Source organism: Thermobia domestica, chromosome 18 (genome assembly GCF_964235325.1).
Source record: "Thermobia domestica chromosome 18, izTheDome1.hap1.1, whole genome shotgun sequence".
Classification (NCBI taxonomy): domain Eukaryota; kingdom Metazoa; phylum Arthropoda; class Insecta; order Zygentoma; family Lepismatidae; genus Thermobia; species Thermobia domestica.
The window spans coordinates 65,052,287-65,067,810 of NC_137471.1; the positions used below are offsets into that span (position 1 = coordinate 65,052,287).

Below are 15,524 nucleotides of genomic sequence, written 5' to 3' on the forward strand. Positions count from 1 at the left end.
CTCTTGAAATATCATAAATTACTCTCAGTAATACTTACACGTCGCCTAGGAATGGGACATCGAATATCATGCTGATCACCTAAATTCTTATATGTAAGGTAATTTTCTGAACAAATCAGAACACCACTAGGTCCATCATTTCCACCAGGAACAGACATAAGAAAATTAGCATGTTCTTCTAATGGCTCACTGTATTTTCTCACGACGTGATTTAAGCCAAGGTCCAGTTCATAAAACGTTAAAGTCTGTTGAGTTTTCTGTGCAGCTTCCCCTGTAGGATCCGTATCAGCTTCCTGTAAAACTTTTCTTTTTTTAGTTATCAGAATAGAAGCTCAATATTTTACAAATTACGTAACTTATAATTTAGCTTCACAGAGTAATGCGGAAAGTGACTTAAAAAGATCATGTGTATGTGTGCAATTGCCAATAATCAACTAGAAAACAAAAATTCAAGTACACAAAAATGCATTTAATAGAATTGAAGAAATAAACACGATCTAGGTATTCTGTCTTCAATCTAACAGCAAATATGTAATTTCAGATTGCATTCCAAACACATGGTACTTTTCATTTCCTTGACTACGTCACTAGATGCTGATGCTAACTTCTGAATCATTGCAAACTGCATTTAAATGAAAAACCCGATACACTTTCTTTTTCAGGTGCAAGAAACCCTGCACATATTAAACAACCTCTATTAGTATGTCTTCATTGAAGCACTTTCTACAATGAAACTATCCTATTTATTGCTGAGACGGTAAAGAAGGTTTGAACACCGCATGCATAAATATTAGAAACGAATTTATCGCTTAACTATTTCATGAAAATAAAAACAGTCAGCAGCACTCGTAGCCCATTCAATTTTTTTTTCTTGAAATACATTTACTGGTACCATACAAGTCAACAAGCAAATGAGAGAGAAACTATGGAGTAATGATGTTCTAACTCAGAAGACATACTCTTCAAGCATCCACCTAAGGCAAATCAACGGTAACTCTCCGCACATGTATTAGATATTATGTATCCATTTATCTGCATATGTGAGATCACCAACCTATTAGCAATGCAATTTAGTAAGAATGACTAGATTCGGAACTTTTATTTTTATTAATTTCTTTAAATATTTTTACAGAAATTATTTTGATTCAAGTGATCACATATTAAGTTTATAACAGCAAGTGAAAATTATCAGGAAAAGCAAACATGAATTCTCTCCTGGCATCCGTGAACCAGCTATTCAGCTACCTAGTAACTTCTGAGATCCGACACTAGTAACGGATCAATAACAGACAAGCTTTTCCAAGTTTACTATGTATTTGCCCATCATACATAATCAGTTCTACATTAAGTGTTCATTTGAGAGCCATCCAGTCCTTTGTCTTCCTCAAATTATTGAAAAAAAAAAACCTTAAAAAAAATTCTATCTGTCTAGTTATTACAAAATTCTGTACTCTCCATTGTGAAGTGTTTAAACTAGCTATGGCGTCGTACACTTTGATGATACGTTCCTTTTTTATATTTAATTTTTTAATAGTATGACTGTATTGCTTTCCAAAGCAGAAATAAAGAGAAAACCTATGAGTAATCGTCGCGAACTTCCTCGCGTAGAAGGATGCTCAGTCCATCATATTGGGTAACGTAAATTCCCACCTGTATGAGAATATTATAACAATGTAAAGATATCTATTGTTACCGATTACTGTTTTATGGCATTATGCTACCATTTATTGTTGTTCCCTTGTACAAATTAGGACATTCTTTCTGCAAGATATAAAATGATTCGTCCTAAAACCCTTAAACTGAGCTATTTCAAACTACATATATATATATATATATATATATGTACTGTACTGATTTTGTATTTAATTTCAAATGTATGATAATTCTGAAATTTCAAATGTTTGATAATCCTGAAATTTTGTGTCTAAGATTTCTAGAACAAATAAATTATGTAATATGATTAGTTTTTTACATATTAATAAACTAGGGAGAAAAAGTGACGATTGGGTCTGGTGTATCTTCTAAGGCCTTAGAAGAATTGAAAGTGAAATAACCGAAGCAATTAGCTTTTAAGAAATTCCACAAACGTATACACGAGTAACAAATGAAATAGCAAAATTCACGATGTAGACAACCAGGAATTCTAAGAGATGGGTAATTTTGATCAGGCAGTCGATCCCTTTTTATCATCATGGTAATCAAATAATTTCAAATTCATCATCTCAAAAAACCCATCACCAATCTACAGTAATTATAAAACAAATTTATAGAACAGCAAAAGCACACATAGTCACGAGGAACTTCATAACGACACAAAGCACAACATGAATTAGCGCATTTCTTATGTGAAATTAATATGCCAGTACAGAACAAAGCAAGCCCCGTTTATACTCATGCAGTTTCGTACAAAGCAAGCAACATTTCCTTTAATTCATATTTAAATTAAGGCCACCTTAAATAAGATAGGAAGCTAGGGGAAAAAAAATGTTAGCATGTAACAACCTCCCTGGCGCTGCAACTCACGAAAAGATATGAACCATATTACACAAGTTTACCTTAATTTACGCAAGTGAATCCATGCACACTAAGCATTTAGCTACATAAACACAACCACTTTTAACCATCTAATAAAATCTCTGAATAACGGAGACAAAAATAACACATGATTACTTGTCCGCAAATGAGAGGTCACACAAATTAGCTCCCTACAACTCACGCAGTAACTGTATGTAGTACACAATAAATACGTTACTTATAAATGCAAATTTAAGCATTCGTGCTCGGTGTTTGAATTACTGAGGGGATTAGGAGCAAATTCCCCTCTTTAAAAAAAAAAAGTAACGATTGGGAATGTGTTTATATGATCATGTACTGTAAAGTATACTACATACATGGTAATTTGCGAAGGGAAGTGAATTTGTCAGGGCCAGGAAAAGTTCCGTATGGAATTCTCTCCACGACTGTTTTCATTCACTACAAAGTTTCAAAGATAACAATCAGAAGAAAGTTACTGTGGATAGAAAATGGATTCATTTATGGATTCGCGCGGATCCTCGTGGATGAGTTCGATCACTCGATTCTCTTTGTACCATACAGCACGGAACGTACAAGGTATGAAATCAAACTACTACTACTACTACTAGGTTTGGCAAAAACTATGGTATTTACTGAAAAAAACTTTTTTTGGTTTAAACCTTTTTTTTTTTTTTTTTTTAACTAGGTTTTTTGGTTTAAATAATTTGCTCTGTGTATGTATATCACATATGGAGAGAAATAAGTTTGTTTCACGTTGGTGTTATTAAGCAACAAGCGGGTTATACTGGAAGGGCTCACAAGCTTAAAGCGGAGTCCAGACCGTTTCTCGACTTACATCCGAAACAAATTGTCCTCCATTTGAACTAGAAACCGGGACTAATTTGCCATAAATGCGATACGTCTGCCGACCCACTCATGAAGGACTCCTGATACGTTGTACTGATCTTTACATAAGTGTTAATATAATTGTCAAGTCATTTGGGAAGGACAAAAAGGTAAACAGTTGCACAAGTGATCCCATTATACAGAATTATATATGGACAATTTCAAAATACTGCAGAGTACAGAAGAACCAATTAAGTCCAAGTTAGTTCACTACGACTCTTATTAGTCCAAGTTAAAGAAATATAACGAATTAATTTGCATATCAGTAAGTGAATAAAAATAAGAATTATTTGAGTCCACTTTGGCTCTGACCCATTTATACATAAATAGATACCAAAGATACTTCTGATTTCAGTAAATGCCTCTCGTGGGTTTTTATGACCCCCTCCCCCAAAAAAGTACGGTATTTCGATGTATTTTATCAATAGTAAACATCATTGAAACGAAACAATATTTAGAATTTTTCTTTGATTGCAATTGCATAACAATAATAACTATAAAAAATCACAAAAGAAACATTCATAAACTTAAAAAAGAAAAAAAAAAAAAAAAGTTGCTTTCGTAGTATAATCTCTTTGAATAATGAATGGGGAATTTAGGTCTGAATATAATACGAATAATATGCGGGAGTGACACGCGATAACCCACAAATGTGTGTTCATCAAGCTTTTACAAACACACTTTTACGAACATTTTTCGGTTTTTGGTTTAAACCACTTTTTTTTTAAACCAGCAAATTACCTTGGTTTAAACCAGCCAACCCTGACTACTACCACTAAATTTTCAGTAGCATTCGCACACAATAGAAGACTCTAGCACCTTTAGCTATTCAGGAAATCTTGAATAATAAAAGTGAATGGAATTAGTGCCAACTTCGTACGCATTCGATATATGCCCAAAAAACTTCGTGAACAAATTTATCTAACACCAGCATCCCACAACAAAATACATGTTTAGTAAAACTAATTGGTCTTGCTTCTAAACAAAACCGCACATAACATTTCACAATGATCTCCACTTCAGTAATGGCATATCTTTTAACAAATCTACACTTCTACGTCGGCAACGAGAGCAAATACTCTTTCCTACATGTTTAAACTACAGTACATTCCACAATACAGTTTTCTGAAGTTCTTAAGTGTTCTACGTATCAAAAAACACTTGGCTGAAACAACTCAGGAAATTACTTGAACAGTAAATCGAGATAGTTTTCCAGAGTATAGACTATATGAACAAATACCATACGGCAAAAAAGAATTAAGATTTGGGTTGAAGCTTGAAGACACTTGAAAATAATTATACGAATTACCTCGTAATCGATTTCCAAACAGGCAAACATTGGGTTTTCGAAGCCGACATCAACTCCGACCATGTGATAAACTAATGTGTTACTCTTATGGGCCTCCAGAGGTGAGGAAATCGTTAATCTTGCTTGCGCATCTCTGTTTAATATGTACACTAACTTCTGCTTCTCAACAGCTCCTGCAGAAACAAAAATCTCAGATGTATATTAAGCAAACTACGATTATAATGCAAAATTATATTTAAAAGTTACATAGAGCATATTATATAAAAACTTGTAACTTTATTTAATGAAAGGGAATTATATTTGTCCTGTGGACTACACAAGGATGATAAACGCATGTGAGACACATTGGTAGAATGGGAATTAAGGGAGAAAAAGAAATAACTACTATGAAAACAGACACGTGGGCTCCCGTAGAAGTTGTTTATACTTAATATGTGCAGTCCTAGTCATATTTAAAACGCTGCAAATTTCTTCTGACCTTGATAACCTTTGCCTATCGGTATGAGATACTGTAACATACTCTTTCAATCACGAAAGCAAAAATTTCATAGCATAATGTGTGAAAAGGTTCTATGTTGCCATCGCCTTAGTCTCTTCTTCGATCGTTTTATTTATTTTAAATCAAGATTCATAAATATCCGGCACTATATTTTTCTGACATTAATTTGGATTGAGAAGGGCTTTCCTCTATTTATATATATTGACTTTTTTTTTTAAGTTACATATTCGGCACTATATTTGATTTTATGACATTAAATTGCACGGAAAAAGTGCTTTATTAAGGATTTAAAAATAAAAAATAAATTAGTTTTTATTTTATGTCCTTTACTTTCACCATCAGAAGTTGGAAGTTACAAGGAACCTACTTCATTTAACTTGGTGAAATCAGTGGTTAACGAGAGAATCCAGTCTTCTAGTGTTTCATTCTTTCAAAGTATTTAACCCTCCCTTCCACTATGATTGATTGAAAGTGTGTGGCTGGGCACGTCGACAATAAGGTCTTTTGCACCTGTCCGTGACACATTAAAAAAAAATAATAATAAATAAATAAATAAATAAAGCACAATATCCCAAGAAAATGAAGAATTCAGAGCGCAGGTATGACCTAACAATTTTATGTTGGGATGGCAACATTGTTAACTTTGTGGTATCACAGCATGGCAAACGATTTTCTCCTACTGAAATTTGCATGGTACAACATTTCAGCTTTCTTCCCCCCACTAGTTTCAAAGTTAAAGGGTGTATCACAATAAATGGTTTACTTATAAGAAGAAAAAAAATAATATACATACCAATCATTACTGCTCTCCCTTTCGGATCAATGGCGAGGTATTGGCCAGGTACTATTCTACGGCATCCGCTTTTACCAAATGTTTCCTGATGAACCTTTTCGAATATATTCTTCGACGGTATATATTCCAGAATAACAATTCGCCCCGAGTCAGAACCAACAACAATGTAATCTGAAAAAACAAAACACTATTTCAAAACTTATAATAAAATTAAATGCCAGAATGGCTCTCTACAAGCGAAATGAAAACGTAAATTTTGCCATTCTTGGAACTCATGCAGTGACTCAGTGGTAGATTGCTCACCTTCAGTACTAGAGGTCCGTAGTTCGATCCCGTAACAAGCGAGTTGGTGGTGGACAAGCGTCCGTGAGCATTTTTTAATTCGATAGTACGAAATTTAAAATAATAATGAAACATCACTTTCTTTGCATTATTTGTAGCATTTTTCCCACACGTTATCTTTAATAGCTCTTATCTTTACTGAATCCTGAAGTGTCTATGTTTTTGATCCCTATAGTGACATTACGGAGATATTTAGTGACTTTTCCTCATTCTTCGATGTTAGAAGTCCCTCCCTCCCTCTTACATAGGATCCCACTTTCCCTTCTATTTTCCTAATTTCCATGTTCCTTTTACTACAAGAAGACAGTGATAACCATATTTTGATGTATTCATATAAATTTTCCTTAGGTCAAGAAGGACGAACACAGGAAAGTACTTCCAGAATCATCTTTTCTAATTTTGTCTCGAATTCTAATGTTTGGAAAATGTAGTTCTGGTTCCTTTCCTAACGTTCCCATCTTCACTAACCCATGTGGTGTCAACGTATAACAGTGAAAATACTTTCGAAAGCCGTTGTTGCTTTCATTCTCAGGTGTTCGAAGTAGGAAAAACGATTAATACAATAAGCTCACATACTTATAGTTTAAGCAAAGCAAATTATGAAAAACAACAATTATTTTACTAATTTTGATTCCTGAAACTTCCTTTTACTTTCAATCTATGGCTCTCTTGGAGCTCTCCTCACAGAGAATAAACATAATTAAAGTACATGCAGAATGAAGGAATCGATTCCCATGGTAAAACAGTAATAACACACTTTATCAATGGCCGCTGACTGTACGTCAAATAATAGTGCAGCACGTTGTGAACTGACGGGCTGAAGTTGTGTGGTGCATTCTTCTGTTGCGACGAAGAACTGCCAAATCATCTTAATGTTCTTGTGCCAATACTGGATATATATCTTGACTAAACGGGAGAAACAGTATACGTCAGAAATTGGCCAAAACGAGATCAGTCAAAATTGGAGATCTAATGTCATGCTGCACCTCCGGTTAACTTGATATAAGTAAATTCTAAACGTGAGTTAATAATCGTGTCTTGGTACCGTTAATATAAGTGATACAAACTTATGCTTGGTAAAATAAAAAATCACCTCCTGAAAACCTATTTTTTTGACTTATACTGTTTCTTCCGCGCAATCTAGATATATTTTTAAAATTATTTTCAGGATAGAGTCCATTTTATTCTTGGTTGTTTCTTTTACAGGTTTCGAAAGATCTGAAAATAGGTGTTCTGTAGTCTGTATACGATGTTATTTGACAAGTAGTTTTACATCTCTTTTCGCCACGCCTTTTTAGTTTCTTATATAGACTCCCGACTTTTCGTTATGATCAGCGTAATACCTCTTAAATTGGTACAAGAGCAGCCCAACTAAATGTACTAATAAGCATGCAAATACAAGGAATTCAGATTAAGTGATCAGAAAACAATTTAAATTGTGTGAAATAATTATTAAAATTCCAGAGTGTATTAGCTTATTGTCTGAAGATACAACAACATAATTTAAAGAAAGTCAACGATAAGCATTTGTATATCATTTCTCCAACAGGAAAAGAAAGGAAGGGAGAGAACTAATAAACCCTAAGTCGATGAAACAAAAACAATGTTATTTAGGAAAGAACAGCCTATCTTATGTTTAGTACATATTTAATGAAATTTGTATGCAAAATAGTTTAAATTCGCCTACACAAATTACATGTACAGTAGTATAATACATAATAGAGGGTTCATCTATCAAAATTTCGGATTTTTAAACTTCGTTCCAACAAAGATACAAGGCGTCCAAATTGACTTTTTTTCCCTCTTTTTTAAAATCAGTTTTTGCATATTGTAATTTGTGAAGGATTTTTTTTTTTTTTTTTTAAATCTCCCATTTAGTACATTTAGGTAGATACACACTCCCAAACAATTAAGCCTAAGATTACATTCCTTCTTGGGATATGCCCTAGAACATTATAAATTTGTTAATTTCAGTATCAATTGTTTTGGTGGATTCGGACTATTTTCCATACAAATTTCATTAAACATGTATTGGACGTAAGGTGGCTGTTCTTTCCTGCATGAAATGGCTTGTCATCAACCTAAGGTTCATCAGTTCTGAGTAATATAAGTTAACGGAAACTCGTACAAACGCATCAATTAACACATGTTAAACAAGAATGGCTTACATTGGAGTTGAGAAAACTATAAAAAATTGAATCTATTTTTGGACTCGATAATCATGTAGAAATTCACAAAAGATAATTTCATCAAAAAACGGCCAAGCAATCAATTATTTTTTCTTTGGTTCTCTGGACATGGACGGACCCCTTCGGCACCGTCTAAAATACTGGCCACATTCCTATCTGAATCGTAGATTTTCTAAGTACTTAGTGCAGGATTTGACAACACATCAATAAGTTTTTTTTTTTTTTCGGAAGTATAGACAGTTAAAAAAAAAAAAAAAGCATGTTTAGCTTCTACATTATACAAAATGCACAAACCATTTTCTAACTTTAGACATAGACACACACAATCAATGGTATATTTAGGAAAATAAATCTTACCTTTGGTTCCACCAGTTAAGCGAAATGCCATCAAAGAACGTACTATACCAAAAACTTCCACAGTCAGCAATGTGTGAACTTTTCCTGTGTTAGGGTCCGGACGCAACAACTCTAACGTCTTCCCCCTTGATACAAGAATTTCTTGCATCTTACTAGCACTGAAATTCCCATGCACTGCATGGGTGATTCCAGTCGCCCTCTGCAACGTCAAGTTATAGAGGAACATGATGGATTCCTTAAATGTATCAGTACAACAAACTCATGCCTTGCAAAATCTGTAATTAGAAAGAAAAATAAAATTTTTCACATTAATAATCCACAATAGGCTACGCAGTGGTACGCACCTTTCACGTCCATCCACTAAATTGTTTGTTCTATACCCCACAAAACTACTCTCATATTGCTCCCGAGTTTCAAGATTAATACAAGAGGATATGTACTGGGCAAGTCGCACTTCTGGTAACGACTGCACCTTTAAAAAAGCTGTTAGTAATTTTCAAAGTATAATCGAAACAAAGTAGGAAACGGGATTGACATTTGGAGAGATGTATTACCATGCCTTATTCTGCTTATGTGTCTACTGTAACTATTAAAAAATAAAAGCGCTTATTTCTTTATTTGTCTGGATGGACTGATAGGAACTGTTTGTGTACGAGAGACAGGATGACGAAGGAAAAGGGAACAAACGTTTTACTTAAAGACTGTCAAAATAATAATTTCGTCCTTAAGAACAGTTTAATAGAACCTTTTAGGATGGTTATTCGAATATACACAGTAACCGGAAAAAATTATTTTCTCATGTACCACTGACTTTTCAGCTGAGATACTTTTGCAATCACTGAAACTACCCAGCTCAGGTAATATGTTACTATGCTCAAAATTTAGGTAGAATTTTTGAGAAAGCTGAGACTTGTGTCCAATTATTTTTAATGGAGTTTACCACGTTTCATTTTCCTAGTTTGAACGACTCCTGAGAGTATTTTGTTGACATAAATTTGAACCCCTTCCTCTTAGGATACAAACTTCAAAGTGACAAAAACCAAGTTTGAGGTAGGATCTACATTCAAAAATTCATCTCAGAAGGACCAGACCGTTATATGTATATATGTAAACGTTCCAGTTACGGCTAAAAGGCTATGATGTGCATTGCCAACTATATGTAAAACTCCCTCTGAAGTAAAAACTGAGTACCTAATAATAAATCGATTCAAGCTTTCTCCTCGAAGTTCGCTAAAATGAATGATTAAATCAGTACAGTATAAGAATTCTTGATAAATGAATTGTAGTCTAAAAAACGAGTTAAGATTTCGTCATCACAGTGATTAAAACGAGAGCCCCAACCTTACATTCGATTAGAATCCCACAGGGTGGATTGATTTAAATCATATTCCGAAATAAACTAATTTAAAGTGAAAACAAGTAACATTCCATTTCTGTTCTATTATTTCGATTATGGAAGATAATAATCATAATACAATGAGACTCAAATGTATGTACAGCACAGTATGAAAACGAGTGTCATGCAGAGGATGATAGGGAAAACCCCGTTTTGAACGGGTAAAAGAGGAATCTTCGTTTTTTCTCTTCGTAACATAGGGTTTTTAAATCGTTAACTATTCCAACGGGAAAATCATCATCGACATTTAAGACGAAAATTATTGTGTGCACATCTGTTTGTTCTCAGGTAACAGGGGCGCATTTAGAAGGGGTCCGATCCCCTTTCCGAAACTTAATTTTTTTTTCAGATAACTTTAGGCGAAATTTACGTATTTTATATACAGATTTCGTGCCGCAAGCTAGTTCTGATTTTTTCAAAATATGCCCGTGCCAAATATCAGTAACTTTTGTGAAGAAAAAAGTGTGTTGATAAACGATGCTATACTTTTTCCTTAATGCTTAAGAAACATTGTTTGGGATTGACATAGGTTAACGATTAGTAGGGATTAATTTAAAATTCAACCCCAATATTTTCACTTAAATAGCATAATTAACATTTAATTCCTAATGGTTTTTCTTCAATTCGCTACTTGTATTATATACGAGAAGATAGATTTGATCTAAATTTAAAAAAAATATTTAAATAAAAAAAATCAACATTTTTTTTAAAAATATTTTTTCCACCCTGGTATCCCAGAATGTTCAGAAAACTATAGTACTCGCGCCGAGTCGTGAAGCTTGACCTAGATCTACCGATTTCACCACCCAATAGAACGCGAGGGTGTGTTCCAGTCGTCAACCCTCACCCATTAAATTTTGTCAGTGTCTTCTCTCGCGCTACACAGAAAACATCTCCCGAGAGTACAGTGTTGTCGGATTGGCGTCAAGTTCCGTTTTGTTAATTGTTTTTGTTGCGTTATATTTTCGTTGTTACTATTTGTGCTATTGTTACCATTTTAGAATAGTTGTTACGGTAGTTATTGTTGTGCAGTGTTATTATTGGCAATTTTTAAATGCCTTTTCTATATACTCGTTTACTATGTCTTCAAAGTTTGGCAACATTGTTGGTGAATTTCAGCTGTTCGACATTTTCCCAAGTGTGCGCTCGGAAAGCGGCTCTACGAATTGTACCGAAGTTTTCCGATATATCGGAGCTCAAGCAAAATATTTCTCTGATTGGTTTAGAGCCCAAGCTTCACGACTCAGCGCGAGTACTATAGCATTTTATTCGTTTCAACCAAAATAAATTTGATTTAAATCAATCAACCCTGCTTCGAGGCTGAAGGAACTGATGAAAGAATAAAATTGTGCCAGTAATTTGATTTGGTTTTCAGTTTTTCATCCCTTTCAGCAGCGAGCTTATATGAGACGTTGACCTACACCTTAATGTGGGATCCAAACCACAGGAGCTCCAGTCGGGAATTGAACACGGGTCTCCCACGGCAAAGACTCATACGCTAACTGCGTAACCATGATAGAGCCCTGGTGGAATTAAGAAACGGGTGGGAAGAGAACCCTCACAACACGATTTGTCCACCACAAAGCCCACTTTGGACGAACTTGAATCGAACCAGTGATCCGACGCACCTCTACCAATGAGCCCTAGCGGCCCCCATCACAGTGATAACACAAGCTAATACTTTGTGAATCGTACTTGCGTCTTTTTAACTAACACTAACACAGAGCTGGCAACACTTAAAAGTACTACTTTAGCGTAGTAATACAACTATAGATACATGCGTATTTAATGATGAAATAGAACAAAAAATAAATAAATAAATAAATATTTGATAACGAAGAGCAATTATGGCGAAGCGCAAATTAGCAAAATTTGTTCACCACCAAAAGACACAGACAGACAGATGTTAAATGACTGTGTAGTAAGCGTGAAACCGTATCGAGTGCAATTAAAGCGCCTTGCAAAGGTGAACTATATGATATAAATTCCTCCAAAGGAAAGCGCCTAATACAGCCGCAATTCATCGTCGAGTTAAGGCTTATGACAGGAATCACCTTGCACACAAATACAGACAAATGTTACAGTGTGTAAAGAAAGACTTACCTCGTACACGAGAGCGTGTCGGAAAACAATTTTGATGAACCCATGTCGTTTGTAAAAGGGTTAGACTATGGTATCGTGACTGCTTTCCTGTAATTTCAGGGATCTGGAGAAATCAAATTGCATCACATACTTCACACTTGGCAGGTGATTCGATAGATTTTCACACTCGTTTCTGTACAATGATAGAACGGCAGAGTCTGTTTTCACATGGGGTATGTGTGAAAACCTCTAATGAACAGATTTGGTTTATTTGACTTTCATCATTTCAAGTAACTCCTCTGGTGACTTAACGGAGGTTTAAAAAAAATGCCCTCGTATTTTCCTCGGAAAATGAGTTGAACTATGGAAAACGCAGGCCCTAATTGATTTGTGTCTAAGAATGGAATAAAAATGGCTACATGTAGAAATGGCACACATAAGAAACGCAGATCACGGTGTACTCATACTACTTATTCTAGTGTGAGTACATGATCCGGGTTTCTTATGTGTTCTATTACCACTTGTACAATCCGCGGCAAAAAAACCTGCAACATGAGGATGTAAGTTTATTGTGAAACTACGCCTAACAGCTCAGGGAATGAACATAACGCTTAAGTGGAACGAATCACGCCAGAATAAACCTCGGCCTCCTCCCGTGCATACTTATTTTGGAGGAAAAGACTTCGTCATTTCACAATAAACTTATATGCCCATGTTGCAGGTTTTTTGCCGCGGATTGTACATGACATACCACCATATCTGTACGTGGTGCAAGAACTATCCTCGAGTACGGAACACGATGAGGAGCTGTTGTATACTACTACCCTCGAGGATAGTTCTTGCACCACGTACAGATATGGTGGTATGTCATGTACAAGTGGTAATAGAACACATAAGAAACCCGGATCATGTTGTACTCACACTAGAATAAGTAGTATGAGTACACCGTGATCTGCGTTTCTTATGTGTGCTATTACAACTTCTACATGAAATAGCATCACGTTTGTACGTAATGCAACAGTAAGAACTATCCACGAGCACAAGACATGCAATATGCGTTCAAGTTCCCCCCCTTCCACACACACATAGTGAAATATAAAGTACAAGGGCACTACAGAGGCGCACATAAAGTGCACCGTACTCGAGGATAGTTCAAACTCTTGCACCACGTACAGAAATGGTAGTATGTCATGTACAAGTTTCAGTCGATAAGTAAATGAAAGTCGCTTTGTTACCCCATTTTCAAGTTCCTAGGTCCTCAATGAATAATCCGTAAAAGACTGAACTTCGTGAGTCTTCGGGAAATGATGAGGACCTGTTGTATACTATATCCTCCTCGAGTACGGAACACAATGAGGAGCTGTTGTATACTACTACCGAAATGAGAAATTCTGTCGAGACTATATGTACTTATCGAAAGATCATGTAAGAATATAAATACAATGAAGCAAGTAGTTACCCTAGACTAATATTAACAGAAATTTGCGAAATTAAAAAGTTTTCGAAAAAAGGGCTGGTTCCCTTCAACTCAACATTACATCTTCAGAACCTTAGGCAATAAATATATTCGATGAGCTTTCCTATATGAAATAATTTTCTCAAGTATTTTTATACTACAGTATTATCAATCTGCACGATCTCATGACTCACTCGTATGTGCATAGCACGGGAAGGTTATATTAAAAAAAAAAAAAAAAAAAAAAAAAAAACGGGCGGAGTAGTGAGAATACGCGACTTCTGAGGTCTCGGTGGTTGTGCCCTACAGGAATTTACACAACTTGAAATTCCTACGATGTTAACTTATGGCCTAATTTGTACTCCCAAATAATGGTCCCACCTATCTTAAAAATCGTAAACTACTAAGACAATACCGGTATTAGTTCTTATGATACTCACGAGTAATAAGGTACTTTATTACATAAAGATTTATCAACTAAAAAATCTTGCCACGTTTCCAGTATCTCCACTCTGCCTCACCTAAACTTACTATAAAACTAGGACAAGAGTATGTTTTTATTCTTTTATCCTTTTAAAAAATACTCTGTAGCCTTGAATTCCACGCAAACCCCCACTAGTGTGAATACGACGCCAAAACCACTATATAAGAATAAAGCCACAATTATGAGACCTTCAACATCTGAACTATAATCTCTGATGTCGTTAAATTTAACCTGTACAACAAATATATAACACAATTCGAAACTGCGGGCAATTATTTTCTTTGCAATAATTAAAATCTTAAAATGCCGGTAAATAAATGCTTTACCTTATTTTATATGCACAACGTTCAGGTAATATATTAAATGTAAAAATAGTTTCAAGGGGAATTACCTGTATACTCTGATTTATGTCTTTTAAATATTAAAAGAACAATGGATTAAATTCGATTATCTTGTCTTCTTCCATTTTCGCTTACCACGTAGCCATTTTCCACATTACCAACGCTGATCTTACGCACAGCAAACAAAAACCACACGAACGCAGCGCCACTGCGCCACGAGGCGGAGAAGCACAACGAGCTGAAAGGTACGATTTCCGCTTCCGGTTGAGTATCAGTGTTTCAATACATGGTTTTGAAAATTTGTAATTGGTTTCTAAAGAAAAGGTTTCATTCCGGAAAAGATTTAGCACAATTTTGCTGATCGCAACGCAAAGCAAATAATCCAATCAATGACTAATTCTATGCAGACTATCGGCAAGGGCGCCGATTTCTCTGTAAATATGGGGGGGGGGCATTCAGATGCAGAAGATATATATATATATATATATATATATATATTCATAAACACACTAGGAGGCCCGCATGAGCTTAGAGGGGCCCGGGCCCCCTCGGCCCCCCAGGACCGGCTCCCTTGAATATCGGAAAATAAAATGTAAATTTGACGTTGACGCGTAACGTTGACCCATAAGCCATTCCGTACCAGTCTTCGCAAACTTCTCCCTACGGGAACAAAACTCTAAAGGACACAAAAATCATTGAAACCACTATGGTGTTTTCTCACTGAGCAGCACGACTCGCGGCGCACAGTGGTCGGAAACTTGGAAAAAGCAGACAAAAATAGTTTATTCCGAAACGATGGAAGTTGACGGACGTCTCTCTATCGTTCTATACGTAACTGCCCTTTCTAAATCGATTG

At 35.3% G+C, this 15,524-nt stretch overlaps 1 protein-coding gene across 4 annotated transcripts in view; it reads right to left on the bottom strand.

Annotated features, from left to right (window-relative positions):
* The window catches only part of Sf3b3 (splicing factor 3b subunit 3), an 83,003-nt gene extending 68,106 nt beyond the window's left edge, over nucleotides 1-14,897 (bottom strand). For 2 of the 4 annotated variants that reach the window (XM_081746353.1, XM_081746352.1), the window contains exons 1-5: nucleotides 14,719-14,897; nucleotides 8,910-9,184; nucleotides 6,022-6,192; nucleotides 4,730-4,902; nucleotides 39-293 (exon numbers count right to left, since the gene is read on the bottom strand). In XM_081746353.1, coding sequence (XP_081602479.1) covers nucleotides 39-293; nucleotides 4,730-4,902; nucleotides 6,022-6,192; nucleotides 8,910-9,135 — 825 coding nt within the window. In that variant the 5' untranslated portion in view covers nucleotides 9,136-9,184; nucleotides 14,719-14,897. The remainder of the gene's footprint in view (nucleotides 1-38; nucleotides 294-4,729; nucleotides 4,903-6,021; nucleotides 6,193-8,909; nucleotides 9,185-14,718) is intronic. The other 2 variants (XM_081746351.1, XM_081746350.1) reach the window with 2 other exon arrangements.
* Between the last annotated feature and the right edge of the window lie 627 nt (nucleotides 14,898-15,524).